General features: G+C 45.2%; 1 protein-coding gene across 5 annotated transcripts in view; it reads right to left on the reverse strand.

Annotated features, from left to right (window-relative positions):
- Positions 1–1,683: 1,683 nt before the first annotated feature.
- Positions 1,684–19,675, reverse strand: part of NHEJ1 (non-homologous end joining factor 1) — a 139,944-nt gene continuing 121,952 nt past the window's right edge. For 3 of the 5 annotated variants that reach the window (XM_084805603.1, XM_084805586.1, XM_084805593.1), the window contains 4 exons: positions 14,874–14,991; positions 13,695–13,825; positions 12,860–13,201; positions 1,684–10,740 (listed from right to left, as the gene is read on the reverse strand). In XM_084805603.1, the coding sequence (XP_084661729.1) occupies positions 12,887–13,201; positions 13,695–13,825; positions 14,874–14,991 (564 nt within the window). In that variant the 3' untranslated portion in view covers positions 1,684–10,740; positions 12,860–12,886. The remainder of the gene's footprint in view (positions 10,741–12,859; positions 13,202–13,694; positions 13,826–14,873; positions 14,992–19,675) is intronic. The other 2 variants (XM_084805613.1, XM_084805623.1) reach the window with 1 other exon arrangement.

Raw genomic sequence — 19,675 nt, forward strand, 5'->3', positions numbered from 1 at the left:
ACTTAACGACTGAACAACATGCAGTGATTTCCTTTCCTCTTACATCATCCAATTTGGTGTTTAAACACCTTTCCCACTTACTATAATTGGACTCAAAATGTGCTGGGTGGCTATCAAGTAGGGCACTGAGAGGAACTGGTCACCTCTGAAGAGACAGGATCTTGGATTAGAGTGCTGCCATCCAGGAGAAAGCAGATGGGCGCATGTGTGTGCCAATCTGGGCAGCAGCAAAGTCAAAGTAATACCAGTCCAGTTGACTTCCTGGTTCATCTCAGGAGCCGGTGAGCCACTGTACCCACCAAAAACAACGAAGAGCCTTGTGGCACCTTAAAGACTAACATGTTTATTCTGACACAAGCTTTCGTGGACTATAGCCCACTTCCTCAGATGCATGGGGTATTATAGAGAGTTTCAGGCTTATATACAGTACATGCAGGGGTGATGGAAGAATTATAAACAGTGAGGTCAGAAGCAAATTAAATACATAAAGTACTGACAGTGACAATAAGATTAAGTGTGGCCATTCACAGTGCACTTGTTGCTGATAACACAAACACCCTGTCACTAGGTAAGCCCATTAATGCATGTAGTGTGATAAAAATCCTTTGTCCTGATTCAAGCCCAGCGATAGAATTAAACTTGTTGATGAAGTCTAACTCAGCAGTCTCGTAACTCAGTTGTAAAGCACCTGCTTTGCATAGAGAAGGTCCCAGATTTGATCCCCAGCATCTCCAGGTTGGGCAGGAAAGTGTCCTGCCTGAAACCCTGGAGAGCTGTTGTCAGTCAGCATTGACAATACTGGGCTAGATGGACCAAGGGCCTGACCTCAGGATAAGGCAGCTTCCTATGTTCCCTAAATTTCTTTGCTCCACAGTGGCCATTTTAAGGTCAGTGACACAGCATCCGGGGAGGCTGAAGTGTTCTGCCACTGTTTTTTTTTAATTCCCATTTCTGACATCAGATCTGTGTCCGTTTATTCTTTTCTGTAGAGACTGGCCTGTTTGCCCCATGCCCAAGATCTTCACAGACAGATTCAGATGGCAAGTTTGCTGCCAAGACAGGGCCAAAATACTGCTGGTAGCACAGTATGTGTGGGCATGCATGCATGGATATTGGAATAGCAGAAGAGAGGCTAATGGCTACCCATGCCTCCCTTTCCCCAAGGCTGGCCATGTCACCTGTGCTTTGGGCAGAGGAAATATAAGCTCTGGAACTAGACAGGCCTGGCTGTGCATAAGCCTTTTCATCCTCTCCACCAACAGCAAGTAAGTAGCAAGGACTGAGGTGGGATGTTTTGTTTCCCTCTTCAGAATCCATCAAAGAGAAGGGTGAGAGTAACAACCTGCTCCATCCCTGGCTGCTGGAGACCGGGGTTTTGTGCCCATGACACTGAGATTACAAGAGCTCTCTCAGAAAACCAAAGCTTCACAGAGAGTCACAGGCTCCCCTCATCCTAAGATGAGATGGGTAACTCTTTCTTGCCCTATCTGACTAGCTCACTTCTTTTCTTTGAACAAGTGTGTCTGTGACTCACCTAACCAAGAGAGAAAACTGCGGCAATATGGACAGACTTCACTCAGCAAGAGATGTTTGAATCTCAGCCGAGTGTTTTGGGCTTCAAGAATTAATTTACATGGGTTGTGGTCTCTGAAACTTCTTTCAAGCCAAATAACACAAAATGGCACCACAAAATATATATTTATTGCTCAAACAGTATTCGAGAATAACAAAACTTTGAAATACTGAAACAAGCAAAATACTTTACTACATACAATGCAATTAGAATGATTAGAAGCATAATAGAAATCATGGCTAGTATATTCCTTAGTAAAATTAAAGTTCTGTTCTCTCAACCTACAAAGCAGTTATGATTAAGATCTTATAGTTACTTTTCTGGAAAGCATGATTGGCAGAGCTTAGGTGATCGTGTTTGGTAGGCTTCTTATTCTCTCAGGATCTCTCTGGGAAATCGGATCAAGCTTTTGCTTTTTATAGCTCTTGAGTTGATGACTTCATCCTAAGTCTCGGACCTGGTCATACCACTATTCCTCTTTCTCTCAATGTAGCCAGGTTTGCCATTGACACCAGTAACATCTAGATGAAGGTATCCCTGCTAAGCTAAGCAGCTTTCTGCTTCCAATACTTAACTAGCCCACTTGTGGCAGCCTTCACTCTATTTCCAAGAATGCTTTTTGTTACTCAGTTATCTCACAACACACACAGAACTAATCACATCTGTTACTGATCACTTTCAGTTAGCATACACAGATTATTATGAATGGCACTCCTAAGAAATACGATGAATTCTTATCAACAATCCACATTATATTCATACTGTGTGACAAGGAAAAACATGCAAAATGGTTCCAGCTCCTTGGCACGTAGCTCCAGATACACAGTGAGGTCCATCAGAATACCGGGTCTTGTCCTGGAGGGTCAGGAAAACTGAAGCAATGAGGCCATAGACAAGGAAGGCTTCTAGAATGAAAGGGTGCATGGAGGGAATGGCAGTGAGGAAAACAGCAGAGGAAGAGAGACAGAAGTGTATACAGCAAGACAGAAAGAGGTAGGCTTATGTGCCTAAAAAAAGGTCTCTCTGTGATCAGCATGAGTATGTTGGCATATAGTTCCATACCAAGTGAAATGTATTTTTACCCCAAGAATTAGGACTTTTAATGCATGTTGAAATGTGTGGATACTGAAGACTGACGGGTTGTTGGGGCAGGAGCAAGCAAAGAGCTACCATGGGTTTCAAGAATTATAAGCTATGAGTGATGCACCGCGCACACACACACACACACACACACAAACACACTGCCAGCCAGCAGCTCTAGCCAGCTCCTCTATGGTTTCAAAGATGCTGCTGCCCATGTGTGTCCAACATTTAAAAATAAATAAATGATGATGACAGATCTAAAAGATTCCAAGTTCCGGTAAAAGTACCAGATTTCATGCTTGCATGATATTTTCACAGACATGGCATATACAGCCCAGAGCAAGCAGCCTAGCCTGCAGAGGGATGAATGCTGTCAAGTTCAAGTTAAGTCTGTACGTATCTGTCCTCTGTCTTCCTCACAGAGGTACTTGCAAACTTAGTTTGTGATGTTTGGGTTTGATGTCCTAGTATTTATCAACTTCTAAACTTCCATCATGGCATAATCGGAACTATTAGGGTGCTGAGAAGTGCAGTTTTATCACTCTGGTCAGATCAAATGCATGCAAATAAACAAAAATTACTTTTAAAATATGCTTAACTTTTTAAAGGAAGGGAAGCATGAGGAAGCTGGGAGCAAGTGAACTTCCCAGATATGGTGACTGAAGTATGTCAGTCATATGCAACCGCTGCTTATTGATCAACAGGCATGATGACACATGTATTCAACCGTATACAAGCCGGTCATGAGGGCAACAGCATCCAACTGCTTGTGTTCCCTAGAAATTGGTACTGAGAGGCATCCTGCCTCTGCTACTGGAGATAACATATAGCCATTATGACTGGCAGCCATTGATGGCCTTCTCCTCCATGAATTTGTCTAATCCCCTTTTAAAGTAGTCTAAGCTGGTGGCCATCACCACATCTTGTGGTAGCAAATTCCATAGTTTAACTATGCACTGTGTGAACTTCCTTTTATCTGTCCTGAATCTTTCACCATTCAGCTTCATGGGGTGATCCAAGGTTCTAGTATTATGAGAGATTATTATCCACTTTCTCCACACCAAGCATAATTTTATACACTTCTGTCATATCTTATACACCCACAGCATGAAGAACTTCACCACAGCATGAAGAACTTCATCAGGAGGGCTTTAAACTGAATCCTACGGGGAAGGGAGATGTAATGTTGGGGGTAACAATGGACATAGGCGCATGCACTGCAATGGAGAGAACAGCTCTGATAGTGCCCAATAATAGTCTTCAAACACATGTAGGAAGAAAGCCAGACTATGAAGCACATGGTCTTCGATGTCTATATACTAATGCCCAGAGTATGGGAAACAAACAGAACGAACTTGAACTCTTAATACAAGAGGGAAATTATGACCTGATAGGTATAATTGAGACTTGGTGGGATGACTTTCATGACTGGAATACAGCAATTGAAGGATATAACTTGTTCAAAAAGAACAGGAGGAACAGAAAGGGAGGTGGGGTTGCACTGTATGTGAAAAATACATATCTCTGCACAGAAATACAGGAGGAGGAGCTTGGTAGCCCCATCCAGAGCATCTGGGTTGAAATAAACAGAGCAAAGAATAAAAGGAACCTGGTGGTCGGAGTCTACTACCGGCCACCCAATCAAGGAGAAGACAAGGATGAAACTTTTGAAAAGCAAATAGCCAATGTTTTAAGGAAGCATGATGTCGTAGTAATGGGGGACTTCAATTTCCCCGATATTTGTTGGGAGACAAATTCTGCAAAACATGGCCCCTCCAGGAAATTCCTGACTTGTGTGGCGGATAACTTCCTCCTACAGAAAGTACAGGAAGGAACTAGAGGATGGGCTATCCTTGACTTGATCCTAACCAACAGAGATGACTTAGTGGATAAAGTAGCAGTTACAGGAACTCTGGGGGAAAGCGACCATGTTGTACTTGAGTTCTTAGTTCTAAGGGAAGCAAAAGCCGAGTGTAGTCAAACGCGTACCCTGGATTTTAGGAAAGCTGATTTTCATAAACTCAGAACAATGATCAGTAAGGTCCCATGGCAAGCGATGCTAGCGAGAAAAGGAGTCCAAGATGGGTGGGAGCTTTTAAAAAAGGAAATTCTCAAGGCACAATCACAAGCAATTCCAACAAGAAGAAAAGGTGGAAGACAACAGAAGAAGCCAATGTGGCTTCACAAAAAGCTTAGGGATGACCTGAAAACAAAAAAGGACACATAAAGGAAATGGAAAGAAGGCCAAGTAACAAAGGAAGAGTACAGGCAGATAGCACAGAATTGCAGGGATGGCGTCAGGAAGGCTAAAGCTGAGAATGAGCTGAGGTTAGCAAGGGATGTTAAAAACAACAAAAAGGCTTTCTTCAGCTACGTGCATAGTAAAAGGCAGAGGAAAGAAATGGTTGTTCAGCTATTAAATAAGGATGGCAAAACGATAACAGATGACAAAGAAAAGGCAGAGGTGCTCAATTCTTACTTTGGCTCAGTCTTCTCCCAAAAGAGGGTCTATGACCCCCCTGGCAAAGGCGAAGTACAGGCTGAAGGGGCAGGATTGCAGCTTGAGATCGACAGGCATATGGTCAAGGAACACCTCATTACTTTGAATGAGTTCAAATCTCCAGGGCCAGATGAACTGCATCCTAGAGTCATAAAGGAACTGGCAGAAGAACTCTCAGAACCGCTGTCTATTCTCTTTGAGAAATCATGGAGGACGGGGGAAGTGTCAGATGACTGGAGGAGGACTAACGTTGTCCCTATCTTCAAAAAGGGTAAAAAGGAGGAACCTGGGAACTACAAACCAGTCAGTCTGACATCAATCCCTGGGAAAATTCTGGAGCAGATCATAAAGCAATCCATCTGGAAGCACCTTGACAACAATGCCGTGATTACTCGAAGCCAACATGGATTTGTCAAAAACAAGTCCTGCCAGACAAATCTGATCTCATTTTTTGATCAAGTAACCTCCCTTGTAGACTGTGGGAATTGTAGCCATCACTACATCCTGTGGTACCAAATGCCATAGTTTAATTATGCACTGTGTGAAGAAGTATTCCTTTTATCTGTCCTGAATCTCCCACCAATCAGCTTCATAGGATGACCCTGGGTTCTAGTATTATTCTACTGTACTTTTAAACCACCCAACAACCAAAGCTCTCTGCATGGTGTACAGTACATTATAAGCATAAAATACAAACAAAATAAATGCTGCTTGTCAAGAACAAATCCTGCCAGACAAATCTGATTTCATTTTTTGATCAGGTAACCTCCCTTGTGGACTGTGGGAGTGCTGTAGACATCATATACCTCGACTTCAGCAAAGCTTTCGACAAAGTGCCCCATGATATCCTGATGAGCAAACTAGCTCGAAGTGGGCTAGATGAAACAACGATCTGGTGGATCCACAGTTGGCTACAGAATCGGACTCAAAGAGTGCTTATCAATGGGACCTTCTCAAGCTGGGGAGAGGTAACGAGTGGGGTACCGCAGGGCTCAGTCCTGGGCCCAGTGCTCTTCAACATTTTTATTAATGACTTGGAGGAGGAGGTGCAGGGAATGCTGATCAGATTTGCAGATGACACAAAATTGGGAGGGATAGCTAATACTTTGGAAGACAGAAACAAAATTCAAAGTGATCTGGATAGACTGGAGCGCTGGGCAGAAAACAACAGAATGGCATTTAATAGGGACAAATGCCAAGTTCTGCACCTAGGAAAAAGAAACCAAATGCACAGTTACAAGATGGGGGATACGTGGCTCAACCACACTACGAGCGAGAAGGATCTTGGAATTGTTGTCGATCACAAGCTGAATATGAGCCAACAATGTGATGTGGCTGCAAAAAAGGCAAATGCTCTTTTGGGCTGCATTCATAGAAGCATCGCTTCCAAATCCCGGGAAGTACTAGTTCCCCTCTACTCAGCACTGGTTAGGCCTCATCTGGAGTACTGTGTCCAGTTCTGGGCACCACACTTGAAGAAGGATGCAGACAAACTGGAGAGGGTTCAGAGGAGGGCAACAAAGATGATCAGGGGACTGGAAACAAAGCCCTACGAAGAGAGACTGAAAGAACTGGGCATGTTTAGCCTTGAGAAGAGAAGACTGAGGGGAGATATGATAGCACTCTTCAAGTACTTGAAAGGTTGTCACAGAGAAGAAGGCCAGGATCTCTTCTTGATCATCCCAGAGTGCAGGACACAGAATAATGGGCTCAAGTTACAGGAAGCCAGATTCCGGCTGGACATCAGGAAAAACGTCCTGAGTGTCAGAGCAATACGACAATGGAACCAATTACCTGGGGAGGTGGTGGGCTCTCCTACACTGGAGGCCTTCAAGACGAGGGTGGACAGCCATTTGTCAGGGATGCTCTGACTTGGATTCCTGCATTGAGCAGGGGGTTGGACTCGATGGCCTTGTAGGCCCCTTCCAACCCTACTATTCTATGATTCTATGATCTCCAAATAATTACTTTTATGAGCTAAACAGCCCCAAATGCTGTAACCTTTCCTCATGAGGAAGTTGCTCCAGCCCCTTGATCACCTTGGCTGACCTTTTCTGCACTTTACCAGCTCTACAATATCCTTTTTGAGGTACAGTGACCACAACTGTACACAGTATTCCAGGTGTAGTTGCACCATAGATTAGTATAATGCCATTATAATATTGGCCATTTTAGTTTGGATTCCTTTCCTAATGATCTCCAACATGGAATTTGCCCTTTTCACATCAGCCACACACTGGGTCGACATTTTCATCAAGCTGTCCACCACAGCCCTAAGATCTCTTTCTTGGTCAGTCACTGCCAGCTCAGTTCCCATCAGTATGCACATAAAGTTAGGATTTCCCCCCTCAACGTGCATCACTTTACATCTGCTTACATTGAACTGCATTTGCCATTTTGATGCCAATTTCCCCAGTTTGGAGAGATCCTGTTGAAGCTCTTCACAATCCCTTCCTGTTTTTATTACTCTGAATAATTTGGTGTCATCAGCAAACTTGGCCACTTCTCTGCTTACCCCAGGCTCCAGATAATTTATGAAAATATTTAAAGGCACCAGTCCCAATACAGATCCTTGGGGGACCCCATTATTTACATATTTCCATTGCGAGAATGGATCATTTATTCCTACTATTTGCTTTCTGTTCTTTCAACAGTTATTGATCCACAAGAGGACCTCCACTCTTATTCCATGACTGCTAAGTTTGCTCAGGAGTCTATGGCAGGGGACTTTGTCAAAAGCCTTTGGGAAGTCCAAGTAAACAATATCTAGTGGAGGACGCCTGCCCACATGTTTATTGGCACTCTCAAAGAACACTGAAAGGTTAGTGAGACAGGCCTTACCTTTGCAAAAGCCAATTTCCAGAGGAAAAGAACTGGCAAGGGTTAGAAGAAACAAGACTGAACATAGGAAGCTGCTTTATACTAAGACAGTCTAGCTAGGTATTGCCTACACTAACATGGACATGTTCACACACATAACAATAAGCCATATTAAACCACAATGTGAATGAGCTGTGTGCTTGACACAAAGCTTATTCAATCCTGCTTTGTTCCTCCCACTCACGTGAGCAGGTAAACAAATCAGGCAGGGATAGCTTAGTGTGACATCCAAACCTAGAATAATGGTTTATTGCACCCAAACCAGAATTTGTAAGTGAAAAACAAACCCTGGTTTAAAGCTGGCTTACGACTCTGGCTTGTTTAGGTGCAATAAACCACAATCCCAGGTTTAGATGCTAACCTACCCCTGCCTGGCTTGTTTACCTGGTAATGTGAGGAGCAAAGTGAGAGCAAAAGGGCTGCGGGCAGAAGCAAACTGCTTGTTCACATTTTGCTTTAATTAAGCCAGAATTCCTGGCTTATTGTCATGTGTGAACAGGACCAGTATTGAACGGCAGTGGATCATAAGGATTTCAGTCACAGGTCTTTCTCATACCTACCTGGAAACGCTAGGGATTAACAATGGGCAATACATGCAAAGCATCTGCTCTACCAGAATATGTAGTTCTGTGCTGTGTACAGATTCAAAGTCAGTTTCAAAACCAGAAGTTGGGACCCCAGCTTTCAAGATTATCCTTAAAATTCTGCAATGATATAAAACAGCACTGTTTTCGGATTAATGAGTCACTACAGTCAGCTCAGTGTAACCTTCTTGTCCTTCGGACTATGGTGTGTGAACTTTTGCACAACATGTCAAATGAGTTAATGGACAAAACTCAATACACTTGGATGAAAAAGAAAATATATATACTTGAATAAATCCAGAACTGTGCATGATGAACTTCTGGAGTCCTTCATACTGGTGCCTTGTTAACAATCATAGAGTTGTATTATTCCAGATTAACTGGAGAGAAAAAGAACAACTTCTTAGGTCAATGCCTTCTAAGGTCAGAGGACTTAATTTCATTGTGAATGGTTCCATGGTCATTGGGAGTGGCCCTTCAGTTCAGCCTAGGCATTTGACTGCCAGCCAAAGTGGCAGGTCAGCAATGGGGGGAAGGTAATGCTTTTAGCCCAGCCTTCCCCAAGCTGGCACACACCAGACATATTGGACTACAACTCCCATCATACCCAGCCAGACCAGCCATTTGCTGCACTGGCTGTGGATTATGGAAGTTGTAGTCCAGACATCTGGAGTGTGCCATGCTGGGGAAGGCTGCTTTAGCATCACGTGCTACAGAAGCCTCCTCCATTCCTTGCCCTACAATGTGGTTTTCTAGCTGCAATGACATCCTATAATTTCTCTCAAGAGCAAGCTGTTTTTGTTTTTTGTTTTGCCTTTTGCTCCTGGAAGCAGGTACGAGAAGCAGGAGGTTGGAAGCTTGCTCTGCAGTTGCAGTAAACTTCCCACTTCTTCCTCTCTGAATCCAAGATATCTAAAGGCATAAAATGCTGGAACATTGCCATGGAAATGGAACCTTGGTATACTTGTCTTGGTATAGTGCCTTGGTTAGTACAGCTGTGGTATAGTGAAGCCTTGCTGGTTAGAACGTGGACAGACAGAAGCAGTGTGGTATGAGTAAAAAAATGCGAAAGCATTTCATTTATGATTATCCTTTTTTCTACCATGGGGAGGTGACATTTGGGCTTTCTGCCTCAGGCACCAAGGTCACATCCCATCAACAGGTATATGAGCAGGAGAAGTTTCATTGGCAAAGACTGCGGTCTGAAAGACTGAGCATTAGATATTGAGGACACAGTATAATCTTTGCCTAAAAAGCAAATGTTCATTACAAAGAAGGTACAAGCATTGAACCCAGGAGTAAATACACTTTGTGTGAACTCACTTGAATCAGTACAATATATCTTTCATTTCACATTCATACCTATGCAGAATACTTTTGTGAAAAACATAGCTGAAGAGTACGAAGAGAGAAAGCACATGCTGCTTGGAATAGCAAGGGAAGGGGAACATAGATCAAGAGCCCTGGGCAGGGGACAGAGAGCAGACCAGCACAATCTCAACCTTTGGTAGGCCACACATTTTTGAACTTTTCTCCACCACCAAGAAGGCTTAAGTGTGCATGAAATGAAAGATGGGATTCCATGGGAGCCCATGTATGCACACAATTCTGTATTGTGTAGAAGACACTGCAATGCGGAGCCAACTCTTATAGCCAAGGTCTTTATTACAGACACGTTATCAAAGCAAGGTACAGATTCTACCGATGGGATAGGAGCTCCCACGACTATCACCATTTGGATTCCTACCACTGTCCATGTTCTACCCACTTTCCTGCTTCTGCTTGTTACTTTGCATGCATCAGCTCTAGGCTTCCAGAAGAAAGGGGAAGGGATTAGCAGGGCTAGGGCAGTAGATTAGACAGCTGTAGTGCAGGCTGGGACACTACCTGGCCACCATATTTAAAAATGGCAAGAAGGAGCAGAGTGGCTCAGCTGTGTGTTGGAGTGAGAAGTACAGTTCTCTTCCAGATGTTGCAAGAAGACAGAGGGGTGTTAAAGGCAGCCACAGCATCCCCATCTCTGTGAGCAGGCACCTGCATCAGTCAAATAGCCCTTTTGCCTTCTTCTTTTTGGTCTTGGCAACAGGCAACTGAGCCTTCTCCGTTTGTGAGGGCAGTGCCTGGAAAGAAGAGGCAGCAATCAGAACCAGTCAGTCAACTCATTGATCCAACAGCAGGACAAAACAAAAACTGTTACAGCCACATAGGATCCCGCTGGTATTTTCACTAGACACAGAGCTTCTGGTTGCTTTCTGGGATGTGAACAGCAGCCAGCATGAAGCATTGTTATGTGGTAATGCTGGTCAGGGAATAAGGATGGCTTCTGTACATAACTCATGGAGGACACATTTATAAGGTGAGAGAAGCTGGAGAAACCTGCTGGACCAACTATAAACCCCATCCTCATAAAGAACAGGACAGTTCCCTACTCCAGACACAAGCTAGTCCTCCTACTGTAGGGAGAAGCATGGTTTGACTTGATATAGATCTGAGGTGGGAACCTGTGACTCTCCAGATGTTGTTGGACAACAACTACCATCAACCCTGACCACTGGCCATGCTGGCTGGGGCTGATGGGAGTTGGAGAACTTGCCCCTGACTTAGAATATCCCCATGCTGCCAAGGCCATTTTAACTTTATGCAACAAGACTTTCCAGGAAATCATTTTTTTCATACAATAAATGAAATCTATACATGATACACCTATGTCAGTGCTGCTGCTCTTGGATTTTGTTTGTATTGATATCTTAGTATTGATGTTATGGCATATGACCAAGCAAATAAATTTACATATTTATACCATACACATGCAACTGTTACACGTATGTCATAAGGGGTTGTATCCAGTGACGTTGTTCCATTTGCAGGAGGAAACCACTTGCAGAACAGCTTTCTACCTCCCCTCTGCAGCACACCCGCCCCCACCCCCCAGACCCTCCGGAACAGATTTGTGGCACACGTGGGGCATGCAGAGCAAGAGGAGAGGATGGGGAAGTACCATCATGCAAGATGTATCCAACCCAAGGATAGATACTTTTCTTCAAGAAAGCTCAGCTATTGGGGAGGAAGGATATCACATTTTTCTAGAGCTAAAAATGCAAAACATTGTCACTGGGAAAATGTAATTCTCTCTCCCTGCCATTGCAATCTGGAATGTTGTCTGGAATGTGGCTCCATGAATGTCACAGACACTTATTACCTAGTGCCTGGAACAACACTGCTGACAAACTACTCAATTCCCTGCATCTATGAATGCAAGCCACATTTTATGAACTTTTAAAAATGTGTATGTGTTGGCATGGACAAATCCTACATGATCTGCTTCTGCCTTGTGATCTTGCTACTTCATTTATCACTGGAGCAGTGTGGGACAGAGCCACAGAGAAGTGTCAGCCACACTGTTTATGTCAGGGGTGGGCATTTGTGGCCCTCCTGATGTTTTTGCCTACAGCTCCCATCATTTCTCACCATTGGTTATCTTGGCTAGGGCTGATGGGAGTTGTAGGCCAAAACATCTGAAGGGTCACAAGTTGCCCACGCTTGGCTCAGGTAAACCAGACCTGCTTTTGATTCCCATTGTTTTCCCTTGTTCTGTAAAAACCTGTGAGTCGTCTTCATTCTTTCTCCCACCACTGTCATGTTATTCCATTTGCCTGGAGGAGCCTCTTTCTTTGTATCCTTTAAGCAGCTTTCCCCAACACAGTGCCCTCCAGGTGTTTTTGGCTACAACTCCCATCATCCCCCTCACCAGCTGAATATGATGTTGTAGTCCAGGACATCTGAAGGGTACCAGGTTGGGGAAGGCTTTGCACATTACACGTCTACAAAGACTGCCCTAAACAATTGCTACTATCCTTGATGGCAATTGCGCAGTTCCTTCCTGCTGCCTTGTCACGTGGTTGCCAGTTTTGGACCCTAAAAAACAACTGTCAGAGAAATGAAGGAGGCTGTACCTCAGGGGTGGGCAACAAGTGGCCCACAGGCCACATCCCACCCCCATGGATTTTTTTTAACTTCCCTAAATGGCCACTTTTAGTGCTATGGTGCTAAATCTAACTGTTAGCACTACAAACTGTTACAGAGTTGTTTTCTGCCAAACTTCAGTGGCAAACCGCCAATTTTTTATAACATTTTTTTTGGTGAAAATGGCCCCTGGACCTCCTGCAGTTGCCCAACTCTGCTGTACTTTAAAAAAAAAACCCTCTTAAGGGGAAGGACTGGAGCTCAGTGGCAGGGCACCTGTTCTGCATGCAGAAGATCCCAGGTTCAATCCTGGCATCTCCAATTCAAAGGACTAGGTAGCAGACCCTGGAGAGCCACTGCAAGCCAGCACAGACTTCCGTTTCTGTGTCTCAGCCCCTGCTTCCAGATGCCAGACACCACGGTTCCACCTGGAGGGATTTGGGCCAGAAGCTGCGTCTCCTCATGCGGTACATGTGGCCGCAGGGGAACCACCCGCTGCAGGGGCTGGTGATCTTCTGCCTGATGCTCATGGGGCTGGAGCGAGCCGTCAACGTCTTTGTGCCCATCTACCACAGGAACATTGGTAAGCGGAGTGGGGGCTTCCAGGGAGGCAGAGACCTGGAAATGCACGGGGCAGGGGGCATAATATAAATGCTAGGATTTCTTACGGGGGAGCTTTAAAATAGCAGGGTAGGGGCAGATCAGATTCCTTAGCTGTAGCTCAGTGGCACAGCAAATGCTTTGCCTGCAGAAGGTCACAGGTTCAGTCCCTGGCATCTCCAGGTAGAGATGGAAAAAAATCCTGCCTAAAACCCTGGAGAGCTGCTGCTAGTCCGTGTTGACAAACCTGGGCTAGATGGATCAATGACCTGACTCAATATATTTTTGTGGGTTTGGCCCATGCATTCCTCAGCCACACACCCTGGTGGAGCTGACATATCACTATGGACTGTACAGAGCTGCAGCACCTGGTAAATGTGTTAGGATCTCTGGGAAAGCTCCTGTGTCTCCATCCACACTCAAGGCATGGCCAGCCACCCCCAACCATGCCACCAATGGGCTAACCCTTCCCTAAGCCATTCCCAGGGGTTTACTCTGGCTCTACCCTCACCACTGTGTCTTGCACACACTGTGCAGTTGCTGCCTGGGACTCTGTCTTCTTCTCCTCAGTTGGCAAATCCACAGCCCCTTTGGCAAGATCCTGGGAGATAGGATGTTCAGGGGTCCCAGAATCTCCTGATGCTGTAAAAAAAGGAAAACGTTCAGTGCCAGTATGTAGGCCTGTGTATGTGTGGTGGAATAGGGCCATGGGATAGGAAACAAATAAAGATATATTTGTGTGTTTGCATAATTTAGATAAATAGATACACACACACATACACACACACATGTACACACCAGGGGTACACAATCTGGTGCCCTCCAGATGTTTTGAACTACAACTCCCACAATCCCTGACCATTGGTCATGTTGGCTGGGGCTTATTGGAGTTATAGTGCAAAACATCTGGAGGGCACCAGATTGCCTACTCCTGATGATAGACAGACAGACAGACAGACAGAAAGACAGATCGATCTAAGCCCCTAGAGACCACTGAGCTACAGAGGAAGAGAGGTAGTGACACAAGAAAGGAGAACTTTGGTGTGACAAAAGGCCATGTCTTCTGGGCTCATCCATTTTCCAGGCAGGGGAGCAAACAACCCATAAGTCTATCTTCATACCACCTGGCACCAATATTGTCATCCTTTTGGCACCAGGTTAAAACCTTCCTCCACTCCCAGGCATTAGGTAGCATATGATAAGGTTTTAACTAGTCCTGGAATTTTTATTGTTGATTATTGTAAATTGCTTTTCTATGTAAATGGTTTTCATATTATAGTTTATATTATATTTTAAAGGTTTTAATCTTTTGTAGACTGCCCACAGAGCTTTGGTTATTGGGCAGTATAGAAATGTTGTTATTAATATAGGTCAATGGATGAGCAGAACTTGTGAGGAGAAATGGCAGGGGAGACCAGGAGAATGCACAAGAAAACTGGGGGCATCAAAAGTTTGTTTGGCTCTTTGGGGGCGGGCGAGGCTTCATTTCTGGGGGTAGAAGAATTGAACAGCCAAGTCAGAGATGTCAAAGAATGGGATGGCTGTTCTGGGGCAGTCCGAAAACATCAGAGTTAAAATTATTCCTCTGTCTGTAATCATTTGGCAGAAGTATTCCCATATTTGCAATGTGTGTGTGTATGGGGGAGTGAATGTGCAGTGGACACACCCTTCTCACTCTTTATTCACTCACCTTCCTGGTGCTGTTTGCAAGCTGCTCTGGCCTGCTGCTGGGTCACTGCCATGTAGAGCTCCTTCAGGTTAGAAGTGAAGAGTTGACCATCTCCCAGGCAGCAGGCTTGGGGCAAAGTCTGCGAAGCAAAATGGGAACTTTGAGAAGTGGCCATGGTAGAAACTATAACCAGATTATACAAAACAAGAAACAAGAGCAGCTCATTTCACCCTCAGCCCACAGGAAGGTCTTATCAACTACTGTGGTCTCATCAAGAATTCCTACCTTAGGAAAGGCACCTCAGCGACCACTTTGTGTTACTCAAGAACCATGGTCAAGGAGAGACCATCGCTCAGGGGTAGAGCATGCAGAAGGTCCCAGGTTCAATCTCCAGCACCTCCAGTTAAAAGGTACTCAGGGGATGGGAAAGATCCACATCTGCCAGAGCCCCTGGAGAGCTGCTGCAACTCAGTGTAGACAACATAGGGCAAGACGGACAAACAGTGGTATAAGACAGCTTCCTATGTTCATTCCCCTAACAGAACCTCTTTCAGCCCGAGGGCTGAATTTCATTTTGGAGAAGCTTTCAGGGGCCACTTTCTAGTGATGGGCACAATTTAGTGGGGGGCGGTAGCTCAGTAGTAGAGCACCTGCTTTGATGGAGAAGGTCCCAAGTTCAATCCCCGGCATCTCCAGGAAGGGCAGGAAAAAACTCCTGCTTCCAACCCTGGAGTGCTGTGGCTAGTCAATGTCAACAATGCTGAGTTAGATGGGCCAAGGGTCTGACTTAGTATATGGCAGCTTCCTACGTTCTATGTTCTGACAAAGGCAAAAGAGGTGGGGCCAAAATACCAGCATATTTTAGCTTAAAGCTCTTACTGCCAGAAACAAGACCCTAGGAGAGGCATTTCAACCATTTCAAATGGGGGAAGAAACTGCACAAAAGCCGGAAAACCACCCAACGATTGGTGGTTGGGAGAAGGGAGATGGGACCAGGGAAAGGCGGCATGGCCATCTAGGAAACCTGGAGGGCTGGGCTGGGACCCCAAGCATGGTGAAACGGGACCTCAGCCCTGAGGTTCAGCACCTCTGCTCTAATGGCTCCCGCTGGTAAACCATCAGTGCTGGGAACATCTCCCTCAGCTTGCCAAGGAAAGCTGCCACTGTACCCAACCCCCAAAGGGTCTCCCACTTCTAATATGGCAGCTAGGGTGGAATGGGATGGGGGAGATACCAAGAGTTCCTGCTTCATACCTTATAGTTCCCCTTTTGGGAACTGGAGAAGCTGGGCAATCCCCAAAGGTAGCTCCTTTGGGGACTGCCATATTCCCCAGTTCCAAAAAGGGAAACTATAGGAGTTGGAGCTGGAGCTCCCAGTTATTAGACACATGCACACACATTAGGAAGTGCTGTGAGGCCATTCCCCCTCCCTCCCTTTTTTTCATTAGGAGCACAACAAAAGGGCACGGATAGGTGCTCCATTGTGTCCTGGCGCAGGGAGAGGGGAACAGGGACCACCCCACCCCTGAACACAGTGAGCCCAGAGCCTGGCCTGCTGCTTGCGTTTCAAAGGTTTCCAGAGATAACGTCTCTGTGCACTGTGCCTGCTCCACACCCAAACAGTCGGGAGAACAAAGTGTAACAGATAACAGAGCAGTTCCTCTCCAGGCACTCACCCACTGAGGCGCTCAAGGCCAGGAGTCCAAAGGCATTGCCTGTCACCCACTCCTCCCACTCCAGGCCGCAGGAGGGGCACAAGGCTCCTGGCTCATAGTACAAGGGACAACAGCAGTCGAGGAGGGCAGGCTGAGAGGAGTGAGAGGGGAATGCTACTCTGGCCCTAATGTAACTCCCAAATCCTTTCAGAACCATTTGGAGATCATGGAGGCCTCCAGCTTGTCTCTGGATCAAACCTACAGAACTGCCTTATACTGGGCCACACCACTGCTCCAGTCTAACCCAGTACTGTCTGCTCAGACTGGCAGTGGTTTTCCAAGGCTGCACTTTCCCAGCCCCGCTGCTTGAACTTCCTTTAAACTAGTGGTGTCAGGGATTACACCAGGGGCCACTTTCTGAGATCTAAAGCAGGTACTCTATTTATTGCTGAACTCTGGGGCTATCCCTCTACAGGGGGCAGGGGAGAATGCTTTTACTTTAAATGTAGAAAACTGGTTCTTTCCACACACCAAAACCCTAGGAAAGATCCATGGGAGATTTCAGGGAACAAGGATAGGCTGGGAGCACTGATTTGGGAGATGTCCTACTGGAGGAGGAAAAAAGTGAGTGAAGGCACTCTGGGGACAATCCGGCCTCATCAGTTTCTCTTGGCTGGCATGATCCAAGTCCCATGGAACTCTCAATGCACCTACTTCATAATGCTGACTCCAGCCTTCCCCATAACTCAAGCTTCTGTGACATGAAGCCACCTCCATATGAGCCACCCTCGCTGGGATGCAAGAGTGCTGGTTTCTCCTGATCCAATATGCAGGGAGCAACGAGCAGAGACATTTGCCTACTATAAAGTTTAAAAAGAAAAGGCTCTGCAAGTGCATTGTGACTAGAACACATCCTGCAAATGATACAAATTATGCAACTGATCTTTGATCAAATAAACCTTTCACATCTGATCTATTCAGAAAGAGATTGTTCCACATCAGCAGGAGTGGCAAGGGACAGTACAGCACACACCAAATTCAACTGCCCTGATGGCAAAAGGCTACTACTGAAGAGGGCAAAGGAGACTGGGGCTCACAGGATATAATCATCTAGCAGGAGGCACTGAAAGAGATTTGGGACTGAACCTCCAGGGTATGATAGGGAACAATAGAAGGATGAAAAGATGTCTCGCTATAGCTACAAGAAGGCCCTTCCAGGTAACAGGGTAGCAGTTGTTGTACATAATAAGTGTGAGGAATCCACACGTCTTCCTTCACAGAAGTGCTCCTGTTGCAGGGACATTGCATTTTCCCAGCACTCAAGACCTTATTATGTCACTGAAAAAATACAATCCCTTCTCTCCCTTATTCTGTGCAATTGGAGTGCAATTGCTTACGGATCATGGGCACCTATTGGCTAGTGACCATAACATGACTGGTGATGAGTGTGCCTGTGTTATTTTACTTTGCGTCCCCTGCCTGCCGCAGGAGTTTTGAGTATGGAACAAGAAAGGAGTATTCAAACTCCTGTGGGCCAGGAACTCAAAATAAAATAGTACAAGCATAGCAGGGGTTGTCACTCATCACCAGTCATGGTATAGTCACTAGCTAATAGGTGCATATGATCTGTAAGCAATTACAGTCCAATTTGCAACTCCATGAAGTTAATGCCTTTAAAAACAAAAATAAACCTGCTGAAAAGCAAGGCTATCCATCCCACTCTCTGGAGCACTGCCTTGCCACTTCATGAACCATTTTGTTTCTTTTTCACTTTGGAGGCTGTGCAAAGGAGGACTCAGATGTCTACTGTTGACAATAAAAGTGTAATTAAAGGCTCTCCCCTTGCAACAAAGCTACCCCACCCCACATACTATGTCGGAACAGGATACTATGCCTGACTCTGGATTGAAAAGCATTAAGAATAAAATGTGGTCTCCTGCCCCCAAAGTTTGGAAAGGCCCACACAGTCTTCAACAAATGTAGTGTTTATCTAACCCATGAGGTCTAGAAATATGCTCCTTCAAATGAAACCTAGTGTGCATCCAGATGGAGGGTTCCTAGTGCTACCAATGAAAAGGCATTGTGCAGCTATTCCATCTTATTAGATTTTCTACAGTAAGAGAAAAAACGGAGGAAGCAGTGGGAAAACACAGGAGGATTATGAGTTGAAGAAAATGATGCTTGACTCCCCCATAAAATTCTATGAATGACGCAGGCTGAAGGCACCACAAAAGCCTCACCTGGAAGCACCCCTCGTATTTGCAGAAATCAGAGTGATGAACTACTTCCCTTATACAAATCTATAGTGTGACTACGCCTGGAAAACTGTGTACAGTTCTGGTCACTGCACATAAAAAGGGATATTGTAGAGTTGGGAAAAGTGCAGAAAAGGGGAACTAAAATGATCAAGGGTCTGGAGCAACTTCCCTGTGAGGAAAGATTACAACATCTGGAACGGTCTAGATTAGAAAAGAGGCAAGTAAGGGGAGACATGATAGAGAGGTACACAATCATGCATAGTGTGGAGAAAGTGGACAGGGAGACATTTTTCTCCTTCTCTCATAATACTAGAACCTGGGGTCATCCCACGAAGCTGACTGGTGGGAGATTCAGGACAGATAAAAGGAAGTACTTCTTCACACAGCATGTAGTTAAACTATGGAATTCACTTCCACAAGATGTAGTGATGGCCACCAATTTGGATAGCTTTAAAAGGGGAGTGAACAAATTCATGGAGGAGAAGGCTATCAACGGCTACTAGTCCTGGTAGCTATATGCTACTTCCAGTACCAGAGGCAGTGTTCCTATGTACATCAGTTGCTCGACAACATGGGTGCTGTTACACTCATGTCCTGCTTGTGGGTTTCCTGCTGGCAGCTGGTTGACCACTGTGTGAAAAGAATGCTGGACTAGATGGACCCTTGGTTTGATCCAGCATGGCTGCTCTTATGTTCTTAACTAGCCAAATTACTATTCATAATGACAGTGTGATTTCATTCATACGAAATACCCAAAACTATGTTGTGTTAACCTGCATATACTCCCAAAGGAGTAAGCAAATGTATTGGCACAGGTTTGCCACTGCAGAAAAAGAGGAGAAAGGAATGGCTTGCTAGGTAATCGTGAATGGCCATTGTATCTATAAGTTGTGACTTTTCTTTGTAGCAG

This window comes from Heloderma suspectum, chromosome 1, assembly GCF_057233095.1.
Source record: "Heloderma suspectum isolate Gila_16-S chromosome 1, 16-S_ref, whole genome shotgun sequence".
Classification (NCBI taxonomy): Eukaryota; Metazoa; Chordata; class Lepidosauria; order Squamata; family Helodermatidae; genus Heloderma; species Heloderma suspectum.